The sequence below is a fragment of the Columba livia genome, chromosome 11 (assembly GCF_036013475.1).
Source record: "Columba livia isolate bColLiv1 breed racing homer chromosome 11, bColLiv1.pat.W.v2, whole genome shotgun sequence".
Taxonomy (NCBI): domain Eukaryota; kingdom Metazoa; phylum Chordata; class Aves; order Columbiformes; family Columbidae; genus Columba; species Columba livia.
In genome coordinates, this window is record NC_088612.1 from 14,636,222 (window position 1) to 14,650,600 (window position 14,379).

The window sequence follows — 14,379 nt, forward strand, 5'->3', positions numbered from 1 at the left end:
TCTTCCCTCCCGCATTGGTATATAACCAACACTACAAATTCTAACCCATTATGTTAATTATCTATAAATAAAATTACCTCTATTTGCAGAATTAGAGAACTGTTTCAAATACAAAATAACACAGCTGTGTTTCACAATAATAATTCTCTGACCACTTGATTTCTTAATTTAGTTAAACTATTAGATAACATGATTGTCTCAGAGCTATTTTTAAACAGGTCTTTTCTTGGTCATTCAAACATGCTCGATAGGAACAGGATTATCTGGCTGGACTGTTCACCATTTTAACACTGAAAAAAAGAAGTGACAAATCCTCCTTTACTTGTCCCCCACCAAAAAAAGTGAGGGGGAATGAGAGGCGCATGCAGGGAACAAGCATCTATTAGTCTCTACTCCAAGAATTCACAACTTTAACAAATCAGCAAACTTTAAGCAATGGCAATCACAAACTCCCACGTATTACATTAAAAGGCACATGGCTTTTTCCCTTTCCTCAAATTGCTGTAACCAGTGGCAGGTTGAGCAGATAGAATCACTCAGTGACCACGGGAGATTATTGGGAAAAAAAGGAAAAAAGGCAAAAAGGAGATGGAAGAGTTACTCCACAGCTGGAAACAGCGGTTGGAAAAAGGAAATGGAAGGCGCTGGGATGGCAGCAGTGTGGAATGTGACTCCAGTACAAGGAGAATCCTTTCAGGTTCTTACTCTTTTCTTCTCAGTAGGAACCAGACAAATCTTTGCAGCTGTACCTTCATGAGCATCCTCACAAGTCAGGATCTAGAAGATACTGCTCTGCTTGAGGTGCAAGTCTTTTATACTTACTTCTGCCACTTCAGAAGTCAAAGACTTTCTTCCCTGAAAAATGGATGAGGATTTATAATTGGAAGGGGAGAATAATTTGAGCCCTTCTAACTGTTTCCACATGAGGCATCCCAAAGTCTAAACTTGGTTCCCACAGACTGTAAGACTCATTCCAACCCTGAAGTACATTAAATAGAAGACAGCTCAGTAACGTAATAGTGGATTTAAATTACTCACAATCTAAGACATTCTTACTTTTCACACTGTTTTCACTTACTATTAAACCCACGTAACATACTCCATCGTCATTTAACTGACAATTCCCATGGTCCCACTGCTGACACTGAAGAAAATGTGTCTTTGAAACAGCACATGGTGGGGTCTCCAGGTTTATCATTCTTTCTACTACCCACCTAGATGCAGATAGAGGGTATCATCCTCCAGTAAGTATTTATCTAAAAACCAATCTCTACAGCATGGCAACACCTAGCAAGCCAGCCAGACCGCTTGCAGCTCATGCTGGTTTTCTATTGGCACCTCTAGAGCAGCACTCGTGATTGTTCAGAGATTTCTTTCCTCACCTTCACAAGTCAGACTTGCTAAGCTTGTTAGTCTAGAAAGAACACAACTGAGGATGGAGCCTCCATCCTGAACAATTTGCCACTGATTATTCTTGATATCCGGAGTTGCAAACACATAAGCTAGCCCAGGTAACAGAAACCATCCAAGTAGGATTGCAAGTAGCTACATGTTGGTTAATTTACATGTGAGTCAGTCAAGTATCTCTGTCCTGAACACTATGGTTTGCAGATTTTAAAAGCAGAACAGTCTCTACCTAGGGTTGATTTTTTTTTTTCCTTTCAGTAAAACTTCTTTGGGAAGTTAAGTGCAGATTCTGTCACTTGGTTTCCAGTTTTCCAAAATAACCTTCTCATTTGTATTTACATAAAGTTGAATATTTATATGCAGCGCCGTGTTCTAACAATTAAAAAAAAACTTAGATCAAAAAAACAGATAAAGATGTACTAGAAAAAAAATCACAAGGCAAAGTTAGTACATGAATTCAAACTAAGAAACTAGAAAGATGCTTTCCTAATGAAACAAATAAAGACACAGAAACAAACCTGCTAGCTGATAATATGAGCACATGTGAAGCATGTAGCATGGCTTCCACTGAAGTCTACTGCTTTTCACTTTCAGAACATCACTTTTTGAGAACATGGCTATGCCTACTAAAGTTTGTTGGCCAAGGAGCAAAGTCGTATAAGCATTAATGTCAAGTTTAGCTGTGTGGCTGGGAAACCCTGCGCCCAGCAGGGCAGCCTCACCCGACCAGCACTGCAGGGCCGGGGTCTCCTGGACGGACGGCACTGAAACACCAAATGCCTTTTTAACCACAAGAGCCACCTGTATTCCAGCTCACCGTATTTAAGCTTATAAACTGCAAGACATTTAAACAACAGATCCAGACTCTAAAATATTTTTAGATGAAAACAATAAAAAAAGATTACAGATTACTATAGAACTGAGAATAAAAAAAAACAAACCAAACCAAAACAATATAGTTCATTAAGGTCAAAATTTTGTGGTCCACCCCGCCATTCAAGACTGTACTAGAAAGTTCAACTAATGTATGACAGATAGGTGCACAGAAAATCAATATTAAAGCCAATCAGCAAACAGTGCTTCACAAATTTGCCTTGTCAAATGGTATAGTGAGCACAGATTAAGACCCAAAGCCACACAATTTCACAATATACATTCTCATTGTTATAAAAGTTCCTCTGCTTAATGCAAAGCACTGTAGAAAGTAACAGAATACTTAATAACTAATGAAGTTCCAAATTAGGTGACAGTTAAAGCATTTTTACCTGGCAGCAGAATCATATGGTCCCTCTGCAACACATAGCTTTACACAGCATTTTCTTAATTATAAAGACATTGCAGAAAATTTGCTCCTTAACTACAGGAGACAAGAAGTCACATGCCATACCCTACTAACAGCAGTAATGAGGCTGATGCAAATGTTTCCAACTGCTTATTGATCTGAACGCCACTCTTGGCACTTTGACCTGAGCAGGCAGAACTGCCTCAGGCAGCAGCTTGTCTGACAGCAGCTGCCTGGCTCCTGGCACTTCACCTGCCAAGTTATTTGAAGTAATCATAACCAAATCTTGGCGCCCACTGGACTCGCCACATCAGGCACAGGCATACTGTTACCTTTTGATAGAACCATGAAGAAAGAACAACAACTCCCGCCTTGCCTCCCCCATACAAACCCAAGAAGGACTGGATAACAAGATTTTTCTCAACTTCCTCCCCTCCAAAAGCCACTTACTGCTGTAGTTCTAAAGCTAGAGAGCGGAGCTGAGTGTGTGCTCTTTCAGATACACAGCGGTATGCTCTTGTAGTCAGGCACAACAGTAGCAAGAACATTCTGGTAAACAAGAAAACGAGAAGGAAAATGTCTAATGGTCACCAAGGGCCAGTATCACTGATTTTTAATGGAGTGGAAGAAAAACTTGTTTTTTACCCTTGGTTAGAAGATATCCCAGTTTCTGACTATCATAATGCAAACTAATACAAGCATTTATGCAGACTGCTCTGAAAAATATAATAGCCCACTATATTTTGGCACACAGTAGAAGAAAATAAGTACTTTTGAGTCCAGATGAACCATATAAGGTGGTGGAGACTGAAGAATAGGTTACTCCAGGTGCAGAAACTGGCATCATCATCTACTGTTTACATGATTTTAACCCTACAGTGAAACAGTTTTTAAGATTTGAATATGCTCAGCTAAAAGCATCTGGATTTAGCAGCCATGACTTGTAAGCCCAAATTAAAACATGGAGAAGCATTTATTAGTGAAGCCCGCACTTTTAAACTATCTTGGGTTTCACAGAATAATCTAACAATATTCAACAGCTGAATGTTTTAATATTCTCAAGCATAATCACATGAAAGGTCTTTTTATTTGTACGGCCTAAAAAGAAGCGATGGTGCAAGCTTTCCATTAACATTTTTCTTACTATAAGGATCATGTATAGACCATATATTACAACACACGTCTCAACAACTTACAGTATTTTTTTAATAAAATTTTAGGCAAAAATCTAAGGAAAATTGTAGCTAAATTGCCAAACATTTCAAAGAAGCTCTCAATGCATCTTTGATTTAGTAATAAGCAGGTGTTATCATGTGCTCAAGTACCACTGGAAAACTCAACTGTTCACTCAAGTTGCATGGGCAGCTTTCCCAAGCGAGACTCATGGACTGATCCAAGAGAAAGAGTGACAGGGGGTGTGGATAGGTGATTAACAAGACAAAGTAAGAAAAATTTAGAAAGCCTAGATTATTAGGAACGCATTAAGTAAAGAGTTGATTGACAGTACAGTTTAATGCTACATTCCTCTGAATGCATCAGCGTCTCAGGAATTCAGAGTTTTGTCATTAGGTAAAAAGGTACAGTTCAGAGAACAGCAGATGGCACGGGAGCTTTTCAAGTTCTCTACTCAAAATCACTACGAATTAAGTATCCAGTGTATTTCTGACAATCTACAGTTGATAGGAGGAACTCAGTTTAAGATGGTCTATAATTAATATTTTGCAAATGTCTATACTGAAATGCCTATAGTGAAAAAGTGAAGAAAACTTTCCAACTCCTCTGCATGAGAAAGACTGTGTTCAGTAAGTGAACAAGTGCACATATGCATTTTGCCACTAAGTCAAAAGAAAGTATAAAATACAACGTCAGTTTTAGCGATGTTATGCCATATTAAATTCCTTCACCATAGCCCAGGCTTGTGCCATAGCCACTGCTCTTCTATGAATAATTCCATATATTTTTGTTTGGTTGGTGTGGGTTTGTTTTTCTGTGTCGGGGGGGGGAAGGAGGTTTGGTTTGTTGTTTTTTTTAATTGACAGGAAGAAGAGGGGAAAGAGCAGAAGCTGTGCAGTAAATTCAAAAGCTACTTTATGCCAAGAACTTGGTTGGATAATATTAACACTGTGCATTCATTAACTTTGCACAAACCTTCTCTGGACTCAAAGGGCACCTTAAATTAACTCAAACACTCAATAAAAACTGGCAGGTGGAAGAGCTATGATACATAACCAGGATTGTTTTAAAACTTCCTGTTCCTTCCAATTTGAAGCATTATAGAAATGAGTACATTTTGCACCACAGGTGCAGCAATAATATCGACTCATCTAAACACCACTCTCTATGATTTAGAAGAATTACTAGGTATTCATAGGTTAGTTTCAGCAATTTTAACTGCCCTATTAAGCTAGTGTTTTAGCATGGAATAGTGGCTTGTTTGGTTCAATTCAGGCATTGCATTGCATTGATCTGCCTGATACAAACTGTATTTTAGATTACCCAACAGAAGTTTTGAAAAATTACTGTTCTTAACAGTGTACTGTGTAGCATTTAACTTTCAGATGAAGGTTAAATAAAGCAGCATTTTCTAAACAATGATGTTATACACCCATTTGTAGAACTACTTAGTTTTGTGTGAAAAAAAAGGTAGCTTTGGGTTTAATTCCATTATTGCAGTATCTGTTTCACTATTAAACTGTTACTAGCCCATGATTAAAGAGCTACTTTAACTTGGTATCAATATATAATATTTCTATTAATGTTTTTTTTTCCTTTTTCAACAAAAGAGTGCTATGAAATATATTTCTTAAATCCAAACAGTCTACTGAATAGTTGCTACTTACAAGTTCACTGTCCAGAACAAGACTGGCAGCTATGAGTATTTTATGATTGTGTAAGTTTGATGAATGCTAATCTGGCATACATCAGCACTGCCACTGAAAAGGCATCTTCCCTCACCACTTCTGCTTATTCTGCACCCTTTCTTCTCGCAGCAAGTTTGCTTATATACAGAATTAAACAAGAAATGAAACTGATCAAAAAAGAACCACCCAAATCACTTTCCCATCCTGACTGGCCACGTGACCAACAGGTGCTTCCTCTGGCCCAGACAGAAAGATGAGGTTGATAAAGTCCACACTGGTACCAGAGTTACAGCCCAGGAACTGCTGTGGCCCAGCGAGCTGCACTGGGTGTTTCCAGCGCTGAAGGGCAGGAAATATCACATAGCACTTCCACTGTTTCCTACAGAACACAGACACTTCTGCAGAAGTCAACTCAGACCACAAGATACAACTTCAGTACTTACAAGTAGCAGTAGTTTAGTATTTTTGCTAAGGAGATGCAAGTGGGGCAGCTGTGTGCCAATACACCACTACACCTGGACAAAGTCCTAACTAACCATTCAGTGTAATATCATTTAAAAAAATGAGGTTTAAATCTTCAGAATCTCAAACCTCACATTGACTGAATGCCTTTAAGTTTCATCACCTGTATATAAAAAAACCAACACGTTAAGAGTCCATGGGCTAACTCTAAATGGTTTAAGTATTTTGCAAAAGCTTTACCTTAGCACAAAGTAATCAGAATATCTGACAGAAAGGTTTTAATGTTGTCATTCTCAGTGATGACAGATATTCACAACAAATTAGCTACAACTATAAAAAGGCAATCCTGTTTATACAGTTTTTCTAGCTGCTATACATCTTCAAAACTACTAAATAGACTGTATGAAGCAAAACAATTAACTTGATCCTTCCTAGTTCACATTTAAAGAAAAAGAAATATTTTGTAAGAACATACTCCGATGGATAGACAGGAATTTGTGGATTGAGTTTACAGGCTGTCAGCTACCCTCTCTTTGGCAGGAAGTGTTAGATGTGTCACAGGAAAACTACCAAAATCCTGAACTATGGACTGGTTTGACCTTATAGTAAGTTTCCATTCAGCTTCCTCAGTTAATGATGGATTTGTGCCTTGGAGCATAGGGACTTCAAATCAATTCCACATACAAACACCAACACTTTCCTTCATGAGTAATAGCGGCTGCTATCAAAATCTTTACAAACCTGTTTGTCTAAGGTCTGGTGTGACTAAGAGCCATAAAGCAATAGAGGAAATATTTTTTAGACCTCATTATCATAGGTACAGTTAACATTTTTATATGATAAGGATTTTCAGGCCACCTTATTAACACAGATAGAATGTACAGGGAAAGCTAGGGGCTCTGTTTTACATCTGAGTATTATGGGATCTTTACCAATGACAAGATGACCTGCTCAAACAGACTGCAATGTAGAGGGCTCCCAGAAAAAATTGTCTCCTCCTCCGTTCATCACCCCTTGCAGTCAGAGCAGGGCTTTTTGCGAAATAATTTTCAGCTGGATCAGTTCCCAGAGCCTATTCCTTCCATGGTTTTAAGACTACTAGTGCTAGCAGAAAGCTGATGCTGGGAATGCAGTCGGGCCTGTTCCTCTCTGCAGTAGTACACACTTTGGTAAACCAAAATTAACCATCAGTCTGCAGCTTACAAGTAGCAGCATTAGACCGAACCTAATCTTCACCGTCTTGCAACCTTCCTGGAGATTTCATTTAAAAGTAGAGAGGCTTACAATATGAGGAGCCTTGAAACACCATACTCTGCAGTCTGGTTTATTAGAACAATTTAATAGCAAAGACTAGAGATTGCCTGTGAAGCTACAGCAGACAGCAGCAATATGGCTCTTCTTTATATAATAAAATTCCCTGGACTAAAAAACCCACAAAATGTTACTTTAAGGACTTAGAATTCAGAATCTGGGTTGCAGTTTTACAGCAGTTACAAATACAACGCCAATGCTAACTTTTTAGAAGCATGCACTAAAATTCAGTCATTCTATTACACACCTCCGGTAGCAACTTTACTCCCTGAAGAAATTACAAGCTGGCACAGAAGCAGAACACTTACCCATAAGACAATGTTCCAAAGAGATTCAGAGGACCTGGTTTTACCTTAGCTCTGTCAAACTTCCTATGTTTTTATATATGGCTAGCAATTATTTATCAAGGTCTAATTATTTAAATTGTAACTGAAATAATTATAAAAGCAAGGGCACAACATATTCCTCAAATACATTAAGACAGTGGTGCTGCAAAGGAGGGAGTCAAAGAAACAAAGATACAGACACAAATATTTGAGCTTTCTTACTGCTTCTCCTCAGTTATACAGAATGCAGGAAATTCTGAAGTACAAAGAGACCTTCCTAAATGAAACCTACAAATTATACTCCAGTTGCTCACATTGAATATCTAACTTTTGTACTGGATCTTACAATCACATGACAAATGCAAGGCAAATCAAGCCTTGTAACAGCAATTATGCTTTCCCCATGTCAAATAATTGCTAAATTCCACAACAGAACAGAAAATAGATGGCTCCATTACACAAGAAGCAGAACATATTTTTTACCTACTTTGTAATTTCAAATACAATTTGAAATTTTACTTTTCCTCAATTGAATCTCCTCAGGCAGTCTGGCATTATAAACTCAGAACCAACTTCCATTCTGTTCCCAATATGATTCCACTGTTTAAGCTTCGAAGTGCACGAATAGTTACCACCAGAAGTTTGAATGAGTGATTACAAGCAACAATTTCACACTTATACTGGACTGTGAACACTTCATAGAAACTCTAAGCACTGTATTTTAGTGTATTCTAGCCAACATTAGTCTGATGACTGTATTTCACCATTTACATTCCACTATATAATTAAAACACATAAATGAATAAAACATTTTAAACAAATACCTTTAAAAATATTACTAACCTTCCATGAGCATGAAAATCTAGGCGCAAGAACTGATCTTCATGCGATACTGCTCTTTTGGCACGCTGGTGTTTTTGGTGTAACAGATCCACATCGTAAGACAATCCTTCATAATGTCTAATGTACTTATTCAGAGGATTTCCATACTGGCCTGAAAAGATAAAAAAGTAAGGTTTATCAAGTCTGAGAAATTTCTAAGGTTACAACCACACTACCAGGTATGGCAGACCTGTGGTGCAAAACAGTTGGTGATGAGGCCCCAACTTCCACATTATATGCAATTTAGCTCTCCTTTTTCTCCCTTGTACGCTTCAGATTCATCTACTCTGGTCCCACAGCCTGACTGCACACTAGCACTCAGTGTCTCAGGTGGACTCGGAAGGTGTCTTCCATTTTAATTTCAATCAAAATGAGTACAGTTAATTTAGTCTAAAACTACTTGGCAATGCAAACTACAACATCGTAGACAGGAATGATTGAGACATGTTTCAGAAATGCACTCCTGATCCAAACATGAAAAGTTCAATAGCCGAACATCTTTCTTCTGGTTCCCTATAAGGACTGTATTTCCAGCCTCACTCTGCACTCATGACAACAAAGCGTCTGCTCAGGTTGCCAAATATCGAGAAAAATGAAGAGCAAATCATGCCAGCCAGCAACAGAACATTTTGTATCACATGGAATGTTCTATCCCATGGAAAAGTTTTATTAAACATATATCTCCAAAGACACAGATTCAGTTCAGTCTATTTTGGACACTCCTAAGGTAATATTTCTAACTCACATTAAGAGTGCCTGACAGAAAAAAGGGAAAGATTTTGGTCTTCCCATCCTAACGGAGGAAGGGACACGCAGAACTGAGCAGACGCACTAGCACTTCAGAGCTTTTCACAGATCTATAATACACATACAGAGGACCACCGTATCAGCTCTGCATTTACACCAGAAATTGAACATTTCACTATAAGACAGTATTTTCCACTCCAAGGTCAGCATTAGTAGGTCAATAACAGGAGAGCAAATGCCTTGTGCTGCCCAGACACCTGTCAGGCACACTGCTGAGAGGCACTTTTGCCTACCAAACAGCCAACAGGACAGCAACTGCAAGAACTGGAACTGCAAAGAAATTGATATAGCACTATTTTCCTTCCGATGAGGAGCCACTATATGCGCTACAGACATTTGGTTAATTCTGACTTTGGTCACTTCTCCCAATTAAGTGCAGAGTTTTTAGCCAGGATTCATCATCTTACTAGTTAACACATCCCAAGCAATCATATAAATGTGTGCACAATAAATCGACAGCACCGCTTTTATTTCATGAGAAGGATATTTTCATAGCCTGATCACCAAAGCCTCCATCCCCTGACTCGGCACATTCAACACTGATGATCTTTTCAAGTCTTACCACATTTTTATCTTAAACACCAGTACTAGAACAATACGCACGAAAAATACTTCATCTACCTGCCAAAAGTAAACACAAATGTTATGGAAGGAATTACTAAGAGGAAGTGATTCAGCAACTGTGATCAGAAACCAAAAATGACAGAAGTTCCAACAGTAGAAAATAATGTGGATAAATAGAAAAAAACCAAAACACACAATTCATGGAGCAAACCACCGCATCTTTGCAGTGGAGACAGTGCACACAGTGTTTTACATACACAGTGAAAAATAAGTTTTAAAACAGTTTCTATTTAAAATATCCAACCATAAGGAATTAGTTTAGAATCTACAGTCAAAAGTGAGATCATTTCAGTGGTTCTGGTTTCAAAGCCAGGTTATATATGACCCAAATTACGTCATGATTCTTGATGTACCAAACATTTAAGCCAGTAAAGAATTAAAGATATTAAGTGTATAGTTTCAAAACTCCAAGGAGTAATTGTATGTTTTCATACATAACTTTTATCAGCACCTAGCATGCAAACATTCACCCTATTTGAAACAAAGCCTTGCAGTATTCTACACAGTTTACCCATAAAAACATCCAATTCTTTTCTCTTGTAACTCTACAGAAGCACCTGTTTGATACACAAAGTAGCTTCTGTAACAATCACTTAAAGGCAAACACCATCTCTTACAGTTTTATTATGCAAAAAGTCTAATTTTCTTTTAAGCAGCCTGTGACAGCAAGACATTGCCAAATACATATGGAGAAGGAATCTTTCAGCACGGTCAATGTTTAGTAAAAATTTCCATACAAATTCTTACCCACATGGCCCTTTGATAAAGCAGATTCCAAAATTTTAGGTGTTTCAGTGAACTATATGTTTTTACTGAAATATATCAGCCCTAACTTTTTAGTTCACCGAGATGCAATGTGGTGATACAAAGATAAACTCAGTGCAGCAAATGTATAATAATTTTTACTAGCTGTAACACCTCTTTCACAAAAAGGACACACAAATTCAACTGTCAACCAGTTCACTTAAGAAGAGACAGACCTGACATAAAACCAAATTGTCTGTTGAAAGGTGTGGTATACAAACACAATCTTATCTACACTAAGAATACAATATTAGAACACAGAACATGCAAGTTGCTTGTTTTCCAGTTACAGGTTGAATCAGTAATCTTCAGATGTGTCCTCATGAAGAGTAGAACATTTGTTTCCGTGTCATAGTAACAGCATTTCATAGTACTTACTACTACATTCAAGGTTGGGCAGCCACAATCAATGGTATAACACTGTGCACCAGTTCCTGTCTCAAGGACGTATGAACTTTTTGCCCTTTCATTTTCTGTTTCACTTTGTTACTTTTTCACTGCATGTTATTCTTACTTGATTGTACACCAGTGTTTGCCCTGTTGTTCCTGGCTCCTCACCTGGCTTCAAAGCCCTCCTTCCTCTACCTCCTACTTAAGGAAGGGAAGAAATCATTCAGTTCATGCATGATTTTTCAAGAACCTGACTTGGGTTATCATCTTTTTTTCCCCAAAAAGAAATAACAGAATGCAGCATTTGAGAGATCAAATCGAAAGTCAAATCTCCAATTTTCTCTAGAATTCTTAACTCTGTAAGAAAAAGCAGGATATCTCATAATCAGTGTAACCTCAGATCAATCTAAATGTGAGAATTTTGGGAGATTTCATGCAATATTTTTCTTCAGATATCTATACTGACAAGGTCCAGAGAGGCCCAATGAAAGACAAGTGTATCCCAAAGCTCTTCCTCAGCAGTGTCACATTTGTCAATGAAAAAAAATCTTGGTATTGTACCCAGAACACAATTTTGTAAGCAAAAAATACAAATTTGCCTTTCCGTGTATTTATTTTCATGAGCTTGTCTTTAAATTAACATCATAAATTTCTCAGTAGCCATTTCTTTTCAATGGATTTGAATGTCTGATCACCAATAAGCTCAATGAGCAACATGAAAGATCACTAAGTAAGTAAATTAATACTTCCAAATGCATCACTTGCATTTAGCAGCAATGTGCACAAGATGACACTGCCATATCTTTTTAAAATTCAAGTAATTATATACCGCAGATAAACCACATTCAAATTTCCTCACAGTACTGTAGGCTTCTGCAAATGTTGATTCTTCATCATCAACTGCAAACACAGTCCAATAACAAAATTTCATTCTAATTTCCTCTCAGTGTTCTTCTCAAAATACAAGTCCAGCTTTGCAGAAGCCTCCTAGCTGTCTTAAACATTTATAAAATTTGTGACTTACACATATCAACATAAATTCTAATCCAAATAAGACACAGGATGAATCCAAAGTTTCAGCAACCAGCATGAGGAACTGAGGATGAAGGATGTTGTCCTTCATCCTACAAAATGAAGCAGAAACACCTCTATGGCCCAAGAACTCCAATAAACCAAACAAGATTAGCCTGAGTCCACTGGTTATACCAGACTAATGCACAATATACATTAGCCTGACTCCATGTACATGCCTTTCAATTCCAGGTACACGACCCTGAAGTGGCAACATTAAAGCTTCAAAATTAACCGATACAAGTGAAACTCAGTTAAGGTTTTAATTTTAAAATTAACCTAGATCTAGAATATGATACTAGCCTTTACTAAAACTAAGGAGTTAGCATGCTGCAGAACGCGTAAACTTCTGTGCTCCATAATCCAAAGGCTATTTATCAAGTTAAATTATCTTCAACTTTTCAGTGGTAGGAGGCCTCTAATAATGTATTCCTTAAACTGCTATAGGCCATTTCTTTCTTAGTATTGCAAGGTACCCTTTGAACAACTTCAGGCACCTACAAAAAAAGTTGTAAAGCATGACAACTTTCTGAAGACCTAGTAATGCCTTGCACCTGATCCAGGCCTCATGACCATGGGAAAAGCTGGGAGACTGCACCCAACCGAGTCACAAAGAATAGTTCTTAAGTGCTAGCCACTGTGACAAGACAGCAGAAGACCATTGACGCTAAAAAGTTGTAAAACTGTTCTCTGCTAAACAAAAGCAGAGAGGGTTTTAAGAAAAAAAACTTGTCCTTAACCAAAACACGTATGCTTTCTGTGATCACACTGCCAAACAATGCTATCTCCTCTTTCTCCAAAACTTAACTCCTTATGCTTTAAGTACTCTCATAGTGAACACTTAACACGGACACCCTTGCTGCTCCCACCTTCCTAAACCCAACAGCTGCATAACACCTACAGGATATACCACTTCTTAGGTTTTCTAAAAAGGGACTTCAGACAGGGTTGAAATCAAGCCTTCAAAATTAACATTCACTTTCACCTCCAGAAGCATGTAGAACATCAACATGGCTATAGCATTCAAAATCTGCAACTGATACACAATCGCCTTCTAATAAAAGCAGCTACATATCAAAAGTTTTACCCTATTCACAAAGGTAGCTTAAAAAGTAACTCAACCTTGGTAACATAAGAATTTACAAGATTCCATGGTGAACATTTGTTAAACTGGAAAGAAGACTTCACTGAGGTACATGAAGCAGGTCCAACTGCCAGCTCCAGCTTTTGTAATTAGAAGATCCTGCATCAAAAAGGAAGAAGTCTACCACAGAAGCGGAGTAGTGCACCCCAATAAATCATTACAATAGCATGAACACAGTTCTCCGTGGCAAACTACTGTGGTTATTTTGTTGTCCCTGGAAAATTAGTGTGGTGGCTTTTTTAATAGAGACTGCAAGACAAATATATTTTGAAATAAGGATAGGACCAGGAAGCCTGCAGTAAAGAACATGGAACCATGAGCATCTAGATATAGTTTAAGGGAACTTCTCTACAAATTTCATGTATCATGTTGCCATCAATCAAATATCAAGGACAGCATCACACCTTTCCAAGCAACCTAGTGGAATAAGCCAACATTATACTTTTCCTAAATGCTACGCTAGTGGACAGGAATCCTTTAGGATACAGGCATCTAAGAGTGACAATAGGATGGCTTTTGAACCTGACAGCATAGTCTTCTAAAGACTTGCTAAACTACATGTGGCATTTCCTATGAAAAAAACCCTCCAGGAATGAAGCTTTATTCTCATGGGCTTAGAACCAAATACAAGGAAGGATTTTAAAACAGAATTAGACAGAACATTTAGGCAAACACCTGAAGGCAACAGTCCCTGTGAAAGATATTTGTGTATGACGGTTTATATCTCTTCAGCATCCCTAGAGAGCTGTAAATAAAGTATCTACAGTCGCTGTTCTGAACAGACAAAATCCCACCAGACAGGCAGGAGTCTGAGTTATACATTCTCACCTTCTAACAGAGCTTATACAAAGGGTAAAATGCATCACCCACGGGATTTTAGCTGTGAGCCTCCTGGCACACCCTGAGCAACTATATATAACAACTGTTTGACGAGGCAGTACCTGCAGCAGAGGAAATGAACACTTAAGCCAATTGCATATAGAGAAGTCCACAGGATCAGATGGGATG

At 38.0% G+C, this 14,379-nt stretch overlaps 1 protein-coding gene across 1 annotated transcript in view; it reads right to left on the bottom strand.

Annotated features, from left to right (window-relative positions):
- The window catches only part of ADAM10 (ADAM metallopeptidase domain 10), a 45,511-nt gene that overhangs the window by 25,885 nt on the left and 5,247 nt on the right, over window positions 1-14,379 (bottom strand). The window contains 1 exon segment of the mRNA XM_065076013.1: window positions 8,493-8,643. Within this exon segment, the coding sequence (XP_064932085.1) occupies window positions 8,493-8,643 (151 nt within the window).